Genomic DNA, 12971 nt, shown 5'->3' on the forward strand with positions numbered 1-12971 from the left:
TTTGCCCTCAGAGCAGCCTCAATTCCTTCAGGCATGGACTCGACAAGGTGTCATAAGTGTTCCACAGGGATGCTGGCCCATGTTGACTCCCCAATGTTTCCCACTGTTGTGTCAAGTTAATAATATAATAATATAATATGATCAGGGTGTTGATTGTGGCCTGTGGAATGTTGTCCCACTCCTCTTCAATGGCTGTGCGAAGTTGCTGGATATTGGCGGGAACTAGAACACGCTGTCGATCCAGAGAATCCCAAACATGCTCAATGGGTGACATGTCTGTGGAGTGTGCAGGCCATGGAAGAACATGTTTTGCTTCTAGGAAGTGTGTACAGATCCTTGCGACTTTGGGCCGTGCATTATCATGTTGAAAGATGAGGTGATGGCGGTGGATGAATGGCACGACAATGGGCCTCAGGAACTCGTCTCGATAAAATGCAATTGTGTTCGTTGTCCGTAGCTTATGCCTGCCCATACCAAAACCCCACCGCCACCATGGGGCACTCTGTTCACAACGTTGACATCAGCAAACCGCTCGCCCACACGACGCCATACACACTGTCTGCTCAGTACAGTTGAAACCAGGATTCATCATTGAAGAGCACACTTCTCCAGCGTGTCAGTGGCCATTGAAGGTGAGCATTTGCCCACTGAAGTAGGTTACGACGCCAAACTGCAGTCAGGTCAAGACCCTGGTGAGGATGACGAGCACGCAGATGAGCTTCCCTGAGACGATTTCTGACAGTTTGTGCTGAAATCCTTTGTTTGTGCAAACCCACAGTTTCATCAGCTGTCCAGTTGGCTGGTCTCAGACGATCCCGCAGGTGAAGAAGCAGGATGTGGAGGTCCTGGGCTGGCGTGGTTATACGTAGTCTGCGGTTGTGGATGGATTATCTTGGCAAAAGAGAAATGCTCACTAACAAGGATGTAAACAAATGTATGCACAAAATCTGAGAAAAATAAGCATTTTGTGCGTATGGAAAATGTCTGGGATCTTTTATTTCAGCTCATGAAACATGGGACCAACACTTTACATGTTGCGTTTATATTTTTGTTCAGTATAGTTGGCCTGGAAGCTGGCTTATAGACTACCTCACATGGATAACCTTTGAGTCCAGAGGGTAATAGAGTGTGAGGGTCAGTCAAACAATGTGGTGTGTCAGCAACACGCTTTCAAAGCTTATGAATTGAGGGTCACCTTATCCAGATACTTTGGTCTATATAAAGACCTGACTATAACGCACTTTTATAAGCAACTGGGTGACCCTAAAGTACCTTGGTTTCATCATGGGGACACTGATGTAAAGACAAAAGCCTTTTTTTACTCTTAAATTGACTGGTATGTGATGCATCTTATCAGGTGGAATACAGCACAGCAAGTTAAAGTAGCTGGAAATAGTATTTATTTCTTGGCTCATTCAGGCATTATCAAATCACATTATCAACCATGCACATTATCATCCCTATTCACATTATCACCCATTGGGCAGAAGAAAATAGATACAGCAAAATACAGCTTTTGATTTGTTACATTCAATATTACAGTACATCTCTCGCAGCAGTTCATTAATTGTGCCTCATAATTGACAGTCATGAATTATGATACTGTACATATTAAGCGTCAGTTAATCTTTTAAGGTGGAGCAGTTCTCATATTGCTTTCAAGGCTTGCACTAATCATGCAGGTTTACAGAAAACGTATACAGACCCCTAAATCTGGTCATTCTAAAAAGAGGTTAAGTCCCAGGTTTTAGGTTTAGCTTGCTTTTCTGCGATTGGCTCAGCAGCTAGCCCTGTTGATGTCTTCTTCGCAGTTTTGTCATCTTTGCTCTCTCCATCACCTCCTGTAAAGCCGTTCTCATCTATTTTAGATTGTGCCTCTTCTGTTGTCTTCCCGTCAACAGTTTTCTCTTTCAAACCCATGGCTGATACATCCTGTTCTTTCACTGGCGATGTCTTTGTAACAGACATCTCTTCAGAGGCCTTGGTCTTCACGTTCTCTGTCTTTGGGATTTCATCGTTGGGATCAGTAACCTTCTCAGGCTCTTTAGCCATACTTGTGCTGCTCTCTGGTGCCTCTCTGTGTGAGTCCTTGCTCTTTGCAACGGCAGGCAACTGTTTCTCTGGTGGTGTGACTGTCTCAGCTTTGTCACCACTGCTGATCGTTTCACTCTCCTCTGTAGGAGTGGTCATTGATTCTGGGGTGATGATTAAATTAGGTTTAGGGGATATTTCATCTTTAGGGTGGATCTCGTTAGGGGTGATGGTTGGGGCTGGTTTTGATGTTTCTTCGTTAGGGGTGACAGTTGGGTCTGGTTTAGGGGATATTTCATATTTTGGGGTGATGGTTGATTCTGGTTTAGGGGAGGTCTCCTCTTTAGGGGTGATGGTTGGGGCTGGTTTGGGGGAGGTTTCTTCTTTAGGGGTGATGGTTGATTCTGGTTTAGGGGAGGTCTCCTCTTTAGGGGTGATGGTTGGGGCTGGTTTTGGGGAAGTTTCTTCTTTAGGGATGACTGCTGGTTCTGATTTTGGGAATGGTTCTTCTTTAGGGGTGATGTTTGGGGTTGGTTTTGGGGAAGTTTCTTCTTTAGGAGTGACTAATGGTTCTGGTTTAGGGGATGGTTCTTCTTTAGGGGTAATGGTTGGGTCTGGTTTTGATGTTTCTTCTTTAGGGGTGAATGTGGGGTCTGGTTTAGGTGATGTCTCATCCTTGAGGGTGACCATTGGGTCCGGTTTTGGGGATGGTTCTTCTTTGGGGGTGACAGTTGGCTCTGGTTGTGGGGTTGTTTCCTCTTTAGGGGTGATAGTTGTTTCTGGTTTAGATGATGTATCAGATTCTTTCACTTTTTCCTCAGCTGTTGAGACATCTTTTGTGAACTTTTCACTGCCATTAGATTCAATCTGCTCAACAGTTTTTACACTATCATCCTTGCTGCTCACTTTTGGCTCTGTCGGACCCACCTCCTTTTCAGGAATCTTTGGCACAGGCTCTTCCTCACACTCTGTTGTTGTGCTGGGAATTCCGGCTGAAATTTTACCTTCTACTGTTTTGTCATCCTGTGTCGTTTTTACACCAGAATCATGTGGTGACCTCACCTGTTCCCATGTCTCCTTGGTTGAGCTGCTTTTCAGCTCTGCAGTGATATCAGGGGATTTCATGTCCTTCTCTGTGGGCTCAGGGAGATCCTCTTCTTGTGTTGTCACAGCACTCTCTGCCTCTTGGAATTGGTCTGACTCTCTGTGCTCCTTCTGATCAGGCTTCTGCTCCAGTGCTGGGGCACTCTGCTCTTTCAGATCTACCTCTTTTTTCTCTTTTGATGGGCTTTCTTTTTTGCTCTCCTCTGACACCTTTTTGGGCTCTTTGGAGATATCCTCTGTGGGAACCTGTGGTCCACCCTTTATTGAACTTTCTGTTTGAATATCCTCTGACTCTGAAGTTTTGGGTTCTATGGAGATGTGAACCTTCATGGGAACCTCTGACATGTCATGTTTTGGGGTGTCATCTATTTCTAATGTCTCCCCAGCATCTTTTATCTCACTATCTATCTCTTCTGTTGTGTCCAGTTTTTCCTTCTCTTCCTCACTGGTGGCCTTAGCTGATTTGACTTCACTTTGTGTATTGTCACCTGTGTCAATGTCCTCTGTCTTTTCAACTGCATCTGGCTCATCTCCCTTTTCCTCCTCTCTTTCGTCATCTCCTTCCTCTCCATTTTCTCCCTTGCTAGGGCTAACTCCATCTCCATTTACCTCGACCTCTGCTGATGTTTCTATCTGCTGTCCCTTAGACTCTTCCTCCTGTCCCCCCTCTTCCTCTGGGGCGTACACTTTAAGATCCACTTTACCTACATCTTCCGCTTTCTCCTCATCCTCATCTTCCTCACTCCTCCTCTCAGCTTTGTCACTCTCCTCTCCCTGCTCCTCTCCCTCTCCCCCAGCCGTCTCCTCAGAGCCTGTCTCCTCAAACTCGGACTCCACCTCTCTGGTGGTCTCAGTGATGATCTCCTCTACAAACTTGTACTGGGGCTCAGACCTGCGTGTGGGCCCTCCCTGCCGGGCCAGGGAAGGCAGGGTGTATACAGGGGACTGGCGGTAGATGTAGGGCATGGAGATCTGGGTGTCAGAGATGGTGGACATATGGGACTCCTCACCCTCCAGGAGTTTCCTATAGGGAGACAGAGAGACAGTTAGGCGTTATTACCATCATGACAATAATATGGATATGTCCCAATGTGTGTAGATGTGTCTCAATATCCATATTATGACTAAAGTGTCATTGTGTATTGTGATATGAGCCATGGTCTGTTCATTTGATATGTTAAATATGAAATCAAACTACCGGTATTTCAATAAAATGTCTACTGTTTCTTTCTTAATTGTTTTCATTATTAACTGTGTCTGTAGTAATCCCTCACTAACACTATGACAGTTTTGCACATTTTCAAATGTTTTAGTGCTGGGGTAGAATAAAATGTGCACCTCCTGGTTATCTCCAGAAATAGACACTATAACATATATGATATTTTCCTTTGTCAAGGATATTATATGGCTAGACTTTGATATTCAAAATGACCAAAACAAGCTCCACACAAGCTCAATCAGTTGCCTAATCTAGTGAGAGAGACAGAGTTGATGTCTCTTACCTGTAAGAGAGAATCTCCCCATCCAAAGCCATTTTGACATTCAGCAGGTCCTGGTACTCTCTCAGGTGGCCAGACATGTCTAGTTTAGCATTGGTCAGCTCATTCTCCAACTGCCTGACAGTGTCCTGGACAGAAAAGCACACAAATAGAGTCAATAATTTACATCAGCCACTTTGGTTGGTATGATGTCAGGGGTCATCATACAAATGCATATGTTTATTTACAATTAATTATTAGCGGTACAAAATAAACCACAGCCTACCTGGTAATGAATCATTTCCGAATAGTGACACTCCTCCAGCTCATGTAGTTGTTTTTCCAGGGCCTCTCTCGTTCCTTTCGCGCAGTCCAGTTCAATGTTATTCCCTTGGAAGCGCCTTCTGTTCTCCTGGATCTCCTGCTTGGTTGCCTTCAGCGCCTCTCTGTTGCTCTCTGCCGCTTTTGTCAACTTTGCGAACTGGACACGGAAGCCCTCCTCGGCCACCTGGATGTCGGAGGCGGCGTGACCTTCCAACTGCGCACGGATGTCCCGGAGAGCCGCAGTGATATCGGGTTTGACAAAGGCGTGCCCCTCGACCTTCACCTGAGCCTCTTGGATCTGGGCCACCATCTCCAACACCTCTTCCTCATGGTTCTTCTTCAGGAAGTGGATCTCGTTCACCAGAGACTGCGCTTTCTTGTCCAGCTGAAGTTTGGCCAGGTACGCGTCGTTGGCGTCCTTTTTTAGCACCAGGATGCCTTTCTCTGCATCCGAGCGTTCACGAGCCTCCTGGTCGTACTTGTCTCTCAAGGTGAGGAAGTCTTCCTCCAGGTTCTGATGTTCTATAACGATCTGACGCTTCTGAAGGGTGATGTCATGCACTAGTTTCCTCAGATCCATAAGCTCCGACTCGTGCTCCTGTGCCAGAGATGCAGGGGACTGTGCCTTCTGTTTGATTTCCTCGATTTCCCTCTCGAGCAATTCATTTTGATGCTCCAAATGACGCACCTTCTCTATGAACCCGGCGAAACGGTCGTTCAGCCCATGCAGCAGTTCTTTCTCATTCATTTTCGTCAACACCCCGGTAAACGGGTTTGATAAATCTAAAAAGCTCTCCGATGATCTCGGAACCGATCCGAATTCACTCTTCAGCTTCGTCGCATATCCTCTGTTCATTAATGCGGTAGTCGACTCAAAGCCTATAACGGTCCTGAACGTCGAGGGGTATCCGGTCAGTTTGGGTTGATAGCGGGAATAGTCAGCTTGAGCTCCCCTATGCGGAGAACCCGACCGATACTCAATTTGGTGGCTCATATTGCCTCAGTTGTCTCAGCGGTGTTGGTGTGCTGTGCAGGCTAAGTAGCGCTGCTCCTATCTTTTATACCCCCTCTGTCCGCTCGCGCTGCAGAATGGAACTGTCCATAGTGCTGAAAATGTATTGAATCAGCTGTAGGCTTGACTGCCTGCCAACCCCCCCCCCTCTCTCTCTACTTCATTGTTTTGTCGCACACAGCAGTGATGTAGCCTATAGGAGAGAATTTCCCTTTCAAACGTCTGTAGTCTACAATGACACCTCAAAACCACAAGTCACAAGTCTTTAATACGTCTTTAATACATTTTAAGGTGTTCAGACTATTGTTTTATCCAAGGGGCTATAGCTTTCCTTGTTTTGATGATTTTCTTAATATTATGGAAAGGGGTTGTACATTCTGATTTGGCTGAATGTGCTTTTCTTGTAGTAGAACTGTATATTACTGTATAGGCCTACAAGAGACTACTGTAATGCAAGTGTAAAATAGTAATGCAAGAATTACCCTAGGCCTAGACATAACCACTCCCATTTCTCAGTCAAGCAGCACTTTTAACCTTGCGCCTTTTTATAAATGTCTACATGAGGAAAATGCACAAGTCTGCTTGGCTTGGCACAGACAGGCTGGCTGAAAAGCCAGAAATCAGGCAAATGGCCTGGATGTGTTCCAGTGATGCAGCGTTCTTCACACCTCACTACAAGCAATGTTTTACTATATGTAGGTTGCTTCATATAAATCAGTGATATATTTGAGTGAATAATATGAATATGATATCAGATGAAGGATAGCCTTTTACACTATTGATCAGACATGAAACCCTCATAGAGAGAGAGAATAGTACATGTAAAATGTTTACTGTCATTGGTTGCAATATAACAAAACAATGTATCAGCAAATATATTTTTTATTGTGAAATAGTGTATCTTCACAAAAATAAGCACTTAATTAACTCCTAGTCACTTCTCAGATGTATGATAGAATACCATGCACAGTGATTCACATATTTTCAAAAATGTCATAGGCAAAATGTTTATATTTAAATATATTATATTTATATATATTATATATATATTTATTTCTATTTGAGCGGCAATGTAGTATTTTATTCGTCACCCCTAATTCCCCTCACCCCATCCCCTATAAAAAAAATGCATGTAAAGTGTTTTTAGACCAGGTGAAGGTCAGTCAGTATATACACATGACATAGACTGACCAGGTGACTCCAGGTGAAAGCTATGATCCCTTATTGATGTCACTTGTTAAATCCACTTCAATCAGTGTAGATGAAGGGGAGGAGACAGGTTAAAGAAGGATTTTTAAGCCTTGAGACAATTGAGGCATGGATTGTGTATGTGTGAATGGACAAGACAAAATATATGTTAAGAACTGCGACGCTGCAGGGTTTTGAACGCTCAAGAGTTTCCTGTGTGTATCAAGAATGGTCCATCACCTATAGGACATACAGCCAACTTGACATAACTGTGAGAAGCATTGGAGTCAACATGGGCCAGTATCCCTGTGGAACGCTTTCGACACCATGTACAGTCCATGCCCTGACGAATTGATGGGGGGGGGGGGGTGTAACTCAACATTAGGAAGGTCTTACTAATGTTTGATGTACTCAGTGTATATTCAATTCATTATCAGTAAATTATTATTATGAATGATCAAACATGTAGAAAGTAAAGAGCTGTTGATGGTAGACCCACAGCGGAAGGCTACTCATGATGAAGTCAACTATGGGGGGCCCAGTGTCAGTGCCGACACCCCAGCGTCCTCCACATTAAAAACCCCTCTCTTGAATGAGTCAACAAACTCTCTAATATCATAGGGGTCATCTCTTCTCCTCTCCCTGTTAACCCTCAGCACTTTGAGCAGCCTTCTTCTACATTGACTCCATTCAGATGATATGTTATAGAGCCTCATGCCCTCCTTGTAGTGGTTGACAGCGGTTCTCTCAGAGCCCAGGCGGTAGAGCTGGACGTCCCCATACATGCGGTGCCAGGCCTGGCGGTCGGAGGGCTTCAGGTCTGACCGGGACCACAGCTCCTGGAACTTATCCATGGCCTTACTGGTGTCCTTCAGCTCTGAGTACCTCACAGCCAGCTCCACCTGGGGGATAGGGGGAGATTATGTTTTGTTTCGGTATTATTACCATAACTCAGTGATAAATAAAGTATTTGAATATCACCTGGGTTAGAGTCGAGAGGAGAATGGATTTGGTAAATCAGTGTGTGTGTATCACTGTGTGTGTGTGTGCGCATGCATGTATGTATCTCTAACCTGTGGGTAGATGTGTGTGTGTGAGTCCTAACCTGTGGGTAGATGTGTGTGGGATTGAGGCGTGCCCCCTCCTCCAGATGGATAACACAGCGTTTGAGCAGTGTTTGGTCGTGGGGGTCTCCACTCTGCTTAGCCTTCCAGCGGTAGTTGTTGGCTATCTCGTGGTGCAGGCGGGAAGAGTTTGGCGCCCTCTGCAGCATCCTACGCAGCACTGCCAGGGATTCATCATAACTCTCCTCCTTTTTCATGAATCTCCCCACCTAGGACAGGTGTTCAGAAAGCAGAAAACAGGAGAAACCCATTTTAAATGGAGTGAAACAGGAGGCATAACACTTTGTGCATGCCCTACTAGTACACATGACCCTGGACAGTCATGTACAGACAGAAACTGTGCATTCTAAATCCAAAATACCTATAGGTCCAAGACATCACAGAATTATTACATTTACGTCATTTAGCAGACGCTCTTATCCAGAGCGACTTACAGTTAGTGAGTGCATACATTATTTTATTTTTTGTATTTTTCATACTGGCCCCCCGTGGGAATCGAACCCACAACCCTGGCGTTGCAAACCATGCTCTACCAACTGAGCTACATCCCTGCCGGCCATTCCCTCCCCTACCCTAGACGACGCTGGGCCAATTGTGCGCCGCCCCATGTGTCTCCCGGTCGCGGCCGGCTACGACAGAGCCTGGATTCGAACCAGGATCTCTAGTGGCACAATTATGTGACGTAGTCTTAGAGCATCACAATGCTTTTTAGTCTAAACATCTCTCCCCACCTGTAGTACCACACTGAGGTCGTAGGGTGCCAGACTCAGAGCCTTCCTCATATAGCCCCAGGCCTCTGCGTTCCTCCGGTTCTTGTAGCACTTCAGGCCCAGGTAGACCCTGGTCATGGCGCTGTCTGGGTTGAGTTCCAGGGCATTCTTCAGCTGTTTAACAGCAAGGGAGTCCTCATAGGAGAGCCTCTGACCCTCCCTAGTCACCAGTCCCTCCAGGCGGAACAGAGAGAAGGCAAAACCCGAGTTCCACTCCTTATCTTCAGGCTCCATCTGCAGAGCCTCCTGAAAGCACTCCTTGGCTCTAAGGAGAGGAGAAGGGAAGAGAAGAGAGGAGAGGAGCGAGGGGAGAGAAGAGGGGAGGAGAGGACAGGAGAGGAGGGGAGGGTAGATGAGGGAGAGGGGAGGGAAAAGGACAGAAAGGAGAGGAGATGTTATTGATTTCCAAAAATGAAATCAGACTAAACAGTACATGAAGCCAACAGTCAGCAGTCAGCCTTTTATTACAATATACATGAGAAATAATTAATCTAGATACCTTGTGTAGTGGTGCTTTGAGAACTTGAGGAGGGACCAGGCCTTCTCACTGTGGAGCTCTCTGGGAACAAGCAGGACAGAGGTTGAGGCTGTGGCACTGGCCTTGTGTACCTCCTCCAGCTTCTGAATATACCCTTCTGCTCTTATGTCATCTCCAATGTGATGGCAGACCCAGGCCAGGTTTCCATACGTCACTACACACAGCCTCTCGCCATGAGCGTTTTCCCTCTCTGCCTTCTCTAAGCATTCCAGTGCTCCCTCATCTTCACCTTTCAGGTGTTTAATATAAGCCAGCAGGTTTAAACTGTGCCTCTTCAGATTGCCTTCATAGCCCTCCTGAACTACCTCCAGGGTTTCATGTAGTTTTATCTCCAGGAGGTTGAGGTCAGCTTGTTCCTTGTTTAGCTCCCAGGTGAAGTGACATTGCAGTTTCTTTAGGTTCTTTTCAAGGGTTTTCTCACTGTCACTGAGAATGATTTAGAGACCATTTAAACACAACAGTAATTTAGCTGTTTTTATATCAATATCAAATCATTTAAGGGTAACAATGAAGTTCCTTACTTTAATAGATTTCCATTAAAATGGGCAGCTAAAACCATTTAGGCAAAAAAAAAGAATTCTCAAGCAATAACTTTGCTAGGACTGTCTTGGAGAGGTCTGAGTGGGGAGGGGGAAACTGAAAACTAGATGTTATTGGCAGAGAAGTTTGGAACACTTGTTCTTATTGGTCTATTACCAAATTTAGCGCCAAAACTCCCGCCCATGAAAACCTGCTGATTAGAAGGTCCTGTATAGATTGTATCTTTCTACCAGCAACTATCAGGAAATAACACTGATCAAATGTTTTCACACTTATACAGTTTTCGTTTCATCAGCTGTTGTACAATATGATATAAAACACAAGAAAAAGTACAGTTTGACTGCACTGGGCCTTTAAAGTTCATAGCAAATAAATGTATTACGCAATGAGAAGAAAGCATTTTCAATAAAGCAAATTATGCATAAATGTCACTCAAAATTATTCCCTCAAATAGTGATGATAATGCACTAAAGAATGAAACGATTGCTTACCTAGGGCTAATTTCCTAACATATCATTTTCTAAAATACAAAAATGAAATTGTAACAAAAAAATTATACCCTCAAACCTCCCATAGCTTACCTCATAATTCAAGTCAAGACTTGTTTGTTGAAATGCCAGCTGTCCCTGTTCAGATGAAGTGTGTTGACTGATAGAGGCTGTGTCTTTTATTGCTGTCAGTTAAGTTTCAGTTTCTATTACAGGGATCACAGTAAAATGAACATTTATGTCAGCCAATGTTAACCACACCCATATCTCAAACTATAATCTACAGTGCCTTCGGAAAGCATTCAGACCCTTGACTTTTTCCACATTTTGTTACGTTACAGTCTTATTATTAAATTGTTGAAATTGTTTTTTTTCCTTCTCAATCTACACACAAGACCCTTTACTCAGTACTTTGTTGAAGAACGTTTGGCAGTGATTACAGCCTCGAGTCTGCTTGGATATGATGCTACAAGCTTGGCACACCTGTATTTGGGGATTTTCTCCCATTCTTCTCTGCAGATCCTCTCATGCTCTGTCAGGTTGGATGGGGAGCGTTACTGCACAGCTATTTTCAGGTCTCTGCAGAGATGTTCGTTCGGGTTTAAGTCTGGGCTCTAGCTGGGCCACTCAAGGACATTCAGAGACTTGTCCCGAAGCCACTCCTGCATTGTCTAGGCTGTGTGCTGTAATGGGAAATTGTATGTGTTCACATAATTGAGTATGTGACTAACCTTGTGAAACTGTGTGAAATTGTCCTATTATCTCCTGTTCTTGGGACTATAATCCTGTGTTGCAAACCAGCTGCACCTGTGTCCTTGTATAGATAAAAACGGAACAGAGTTCCGCCCAAGAACAGAAACTATAAAGATATGTGCTTATCGCCCAATGCTTCGGAAAATTCAGACTGTCTACACTGCGCTGTGTAACTCTGTTTATTTCTCTCTGAGCTCAGAAAAAAAAAGAATCTTTCTTTGACTTGGACTCCAGCAAATCCTTATTTTATAATATCCACCACAGTGTTTAGGGTCATTGTCCTGTTGGAAGGTGAACCTTCGCCCCAGTCTGAGGTCCTGAGCACTCTGGAGAAGGTTTTCATCAAGGAGCTCTCTGTACTTTGCTCCATTCATCTTTGCCTCGATCCTGACTAGTCTCCCAGTCCTTGCCGCTTGAAAACATCCCCACAGCATGATGCTGCCACCACCATGCTTCACCGTAGGGATGGTGCCAGGTTTCCTCCAGACATGACGCTTGGCATTCAGGCCAAAGAGTTCATTCTTGGTTTCATCAGACCAGAGAATCTTGTTTCTCATGGTCTGAGAGTCTTTATGTGTGTCTTTTGGCAAACTCCACGGGGGATGTCATGTGTGTTTTACTGAGGAGTGGCTTCGGTCTGGCCACTACCATAAAGGCCTGATTGGTGGAGTGCTGCAGAGATTGTTGTCCTTCTGGAAGGTTCTCCTATCTCCACAGAGGAACTCTAGAGCTCTGTCAGAGTGACCATCGTGTTCTTGGTCATCTCCCTGACCAAGGCCCTTCTCCCCTGATGGCTCAGTTTGGCCGGGCAACCAGCTCTAGGAAGAGTCTTGGTGGTTCCAAACTTCTTCCATTTAAGAATGATGGAGGCCACTGCGTTCTTGGGGACCTTCAATGCTGCAGACATTTTTTGGTACCCTTCCCCAGATATGTGCCTTGACACAATCCTGTCTCTGAGCTCTACGGACAGTTCTTTCGACCTCATGGCTTGGTTTTTTCTTTGACATGCATTGTCAACTGTGGGACCTTATATAGACAGGTGTCTGCCTTTCTAAATCATGTCCAATCAATTGAATTTAACACAGGTGGATTCCAATCAAGTTGTAGAAACATCTCAAGGATGATCAATGGAAATAAGATGCACCTGACCTCAATTTCATGTCTCATGGCAAAGGGTCTGAATACTTATGTAAATAAGTTTTTTTTTAAACAAAATTTTAATACATTTGCACATATTTTGTTTTTACATTTTAATACATTTGCACATATTTCTAAAAATCTGTTTTCACTTTGTCATTATGGGGTATTCTGTGTAGATTGCTGAGGATTTTTATTGTTTTAATCAATTTTAGAATAAGGATGTAACGTATCAAAATGTGGAAAAAGTCAAGGTGTCTGAATACTTTCCGAAAGCACTGTACGATCCCTTATTGATGTGACTTGTTAAATCCACTTCAATCAGTGTAGATGAAGGGGAGGAGACAGGTAAAATAAGGATTTTTAAGCTTTGAGACAATTGAGACATGGGTTGTGTATGTGTGCCATTCAGAGGGTGAATGGACAAGACAAAATATTTAATTGCCTTTGAACAGGGTATTGTAGTAGGTGCCAGGCTCACCGG

The 12971-nt window shown here is 44.4% G+C and overlaps 2 protein-coding genes across 2 annotated transcripts; both read right to left on the bottom strand.

The window, feature by feature from the left end:
* Positions 1–1074: 1074 nt before the first annotated feature.
* Positions 1075–5960, bottom strand: LOC121574275 (neurofilament medium polypeptide). Its single transcript, XM_041886897.1, has 3 exons — positions 4900–5960; positions 4638–4762; positions 1075–4159 (listed from the first exon to the last, which is right to left on the bottom strand). The coding sequence occupies exons 1-3, from the start codon at positions 5929–5931 to the stop codon at positions 1723–1725; spliced, it is 3594 nt and encodes a 1197-aa protein (XP_041742831.1). The 5' UTR covers positions 5932–5960; the 3' UTR covers positions 1075–1722.
* A 1551-nt stretch (positions 5961–7511) lies between these two features.
* ifit8 (interferon-induced protein with tetratricopeptide repeats 8) lies at positions 7512–10768 on the bottom strand. Its single transcript, XM_041899816.1, has 5 exons — positions 10691–10768; positions 9531–9995; positions 8993–9296; positions 8243–8470; positions 7512–8039 (listed from the first exon to the last, which is right to left on the bottom strand). The coding sequence occupies exons 1-5, from the start codon at positions 10693–10695 to the stop codon at positions 7665–7667; spliced, it is 1377 nt and encodes a 458-aa protein (XP_041755750.1). The 5' UTR covers positions 10696–10768; the 3' UTR covers positions 7512–7664.
* Positions 10769–12971: the final 2203 nt, after the last annotated feature.

Source organism: Coregonus clupeaformis, chromosome 1 (assembly GCF_020615455.1).
Source record: "Coregonus clupeaformis isolate EN_2021a chromosome 1, ASM2061545v1, whole genome shotgun sequence".
Taxonomy (NCBI): Eukaryota; Metazoa; Chordata; class Actinopteri; order Salmoniformes; family Salmonidae; genus Coregonus; species Coregonus clupeaformis.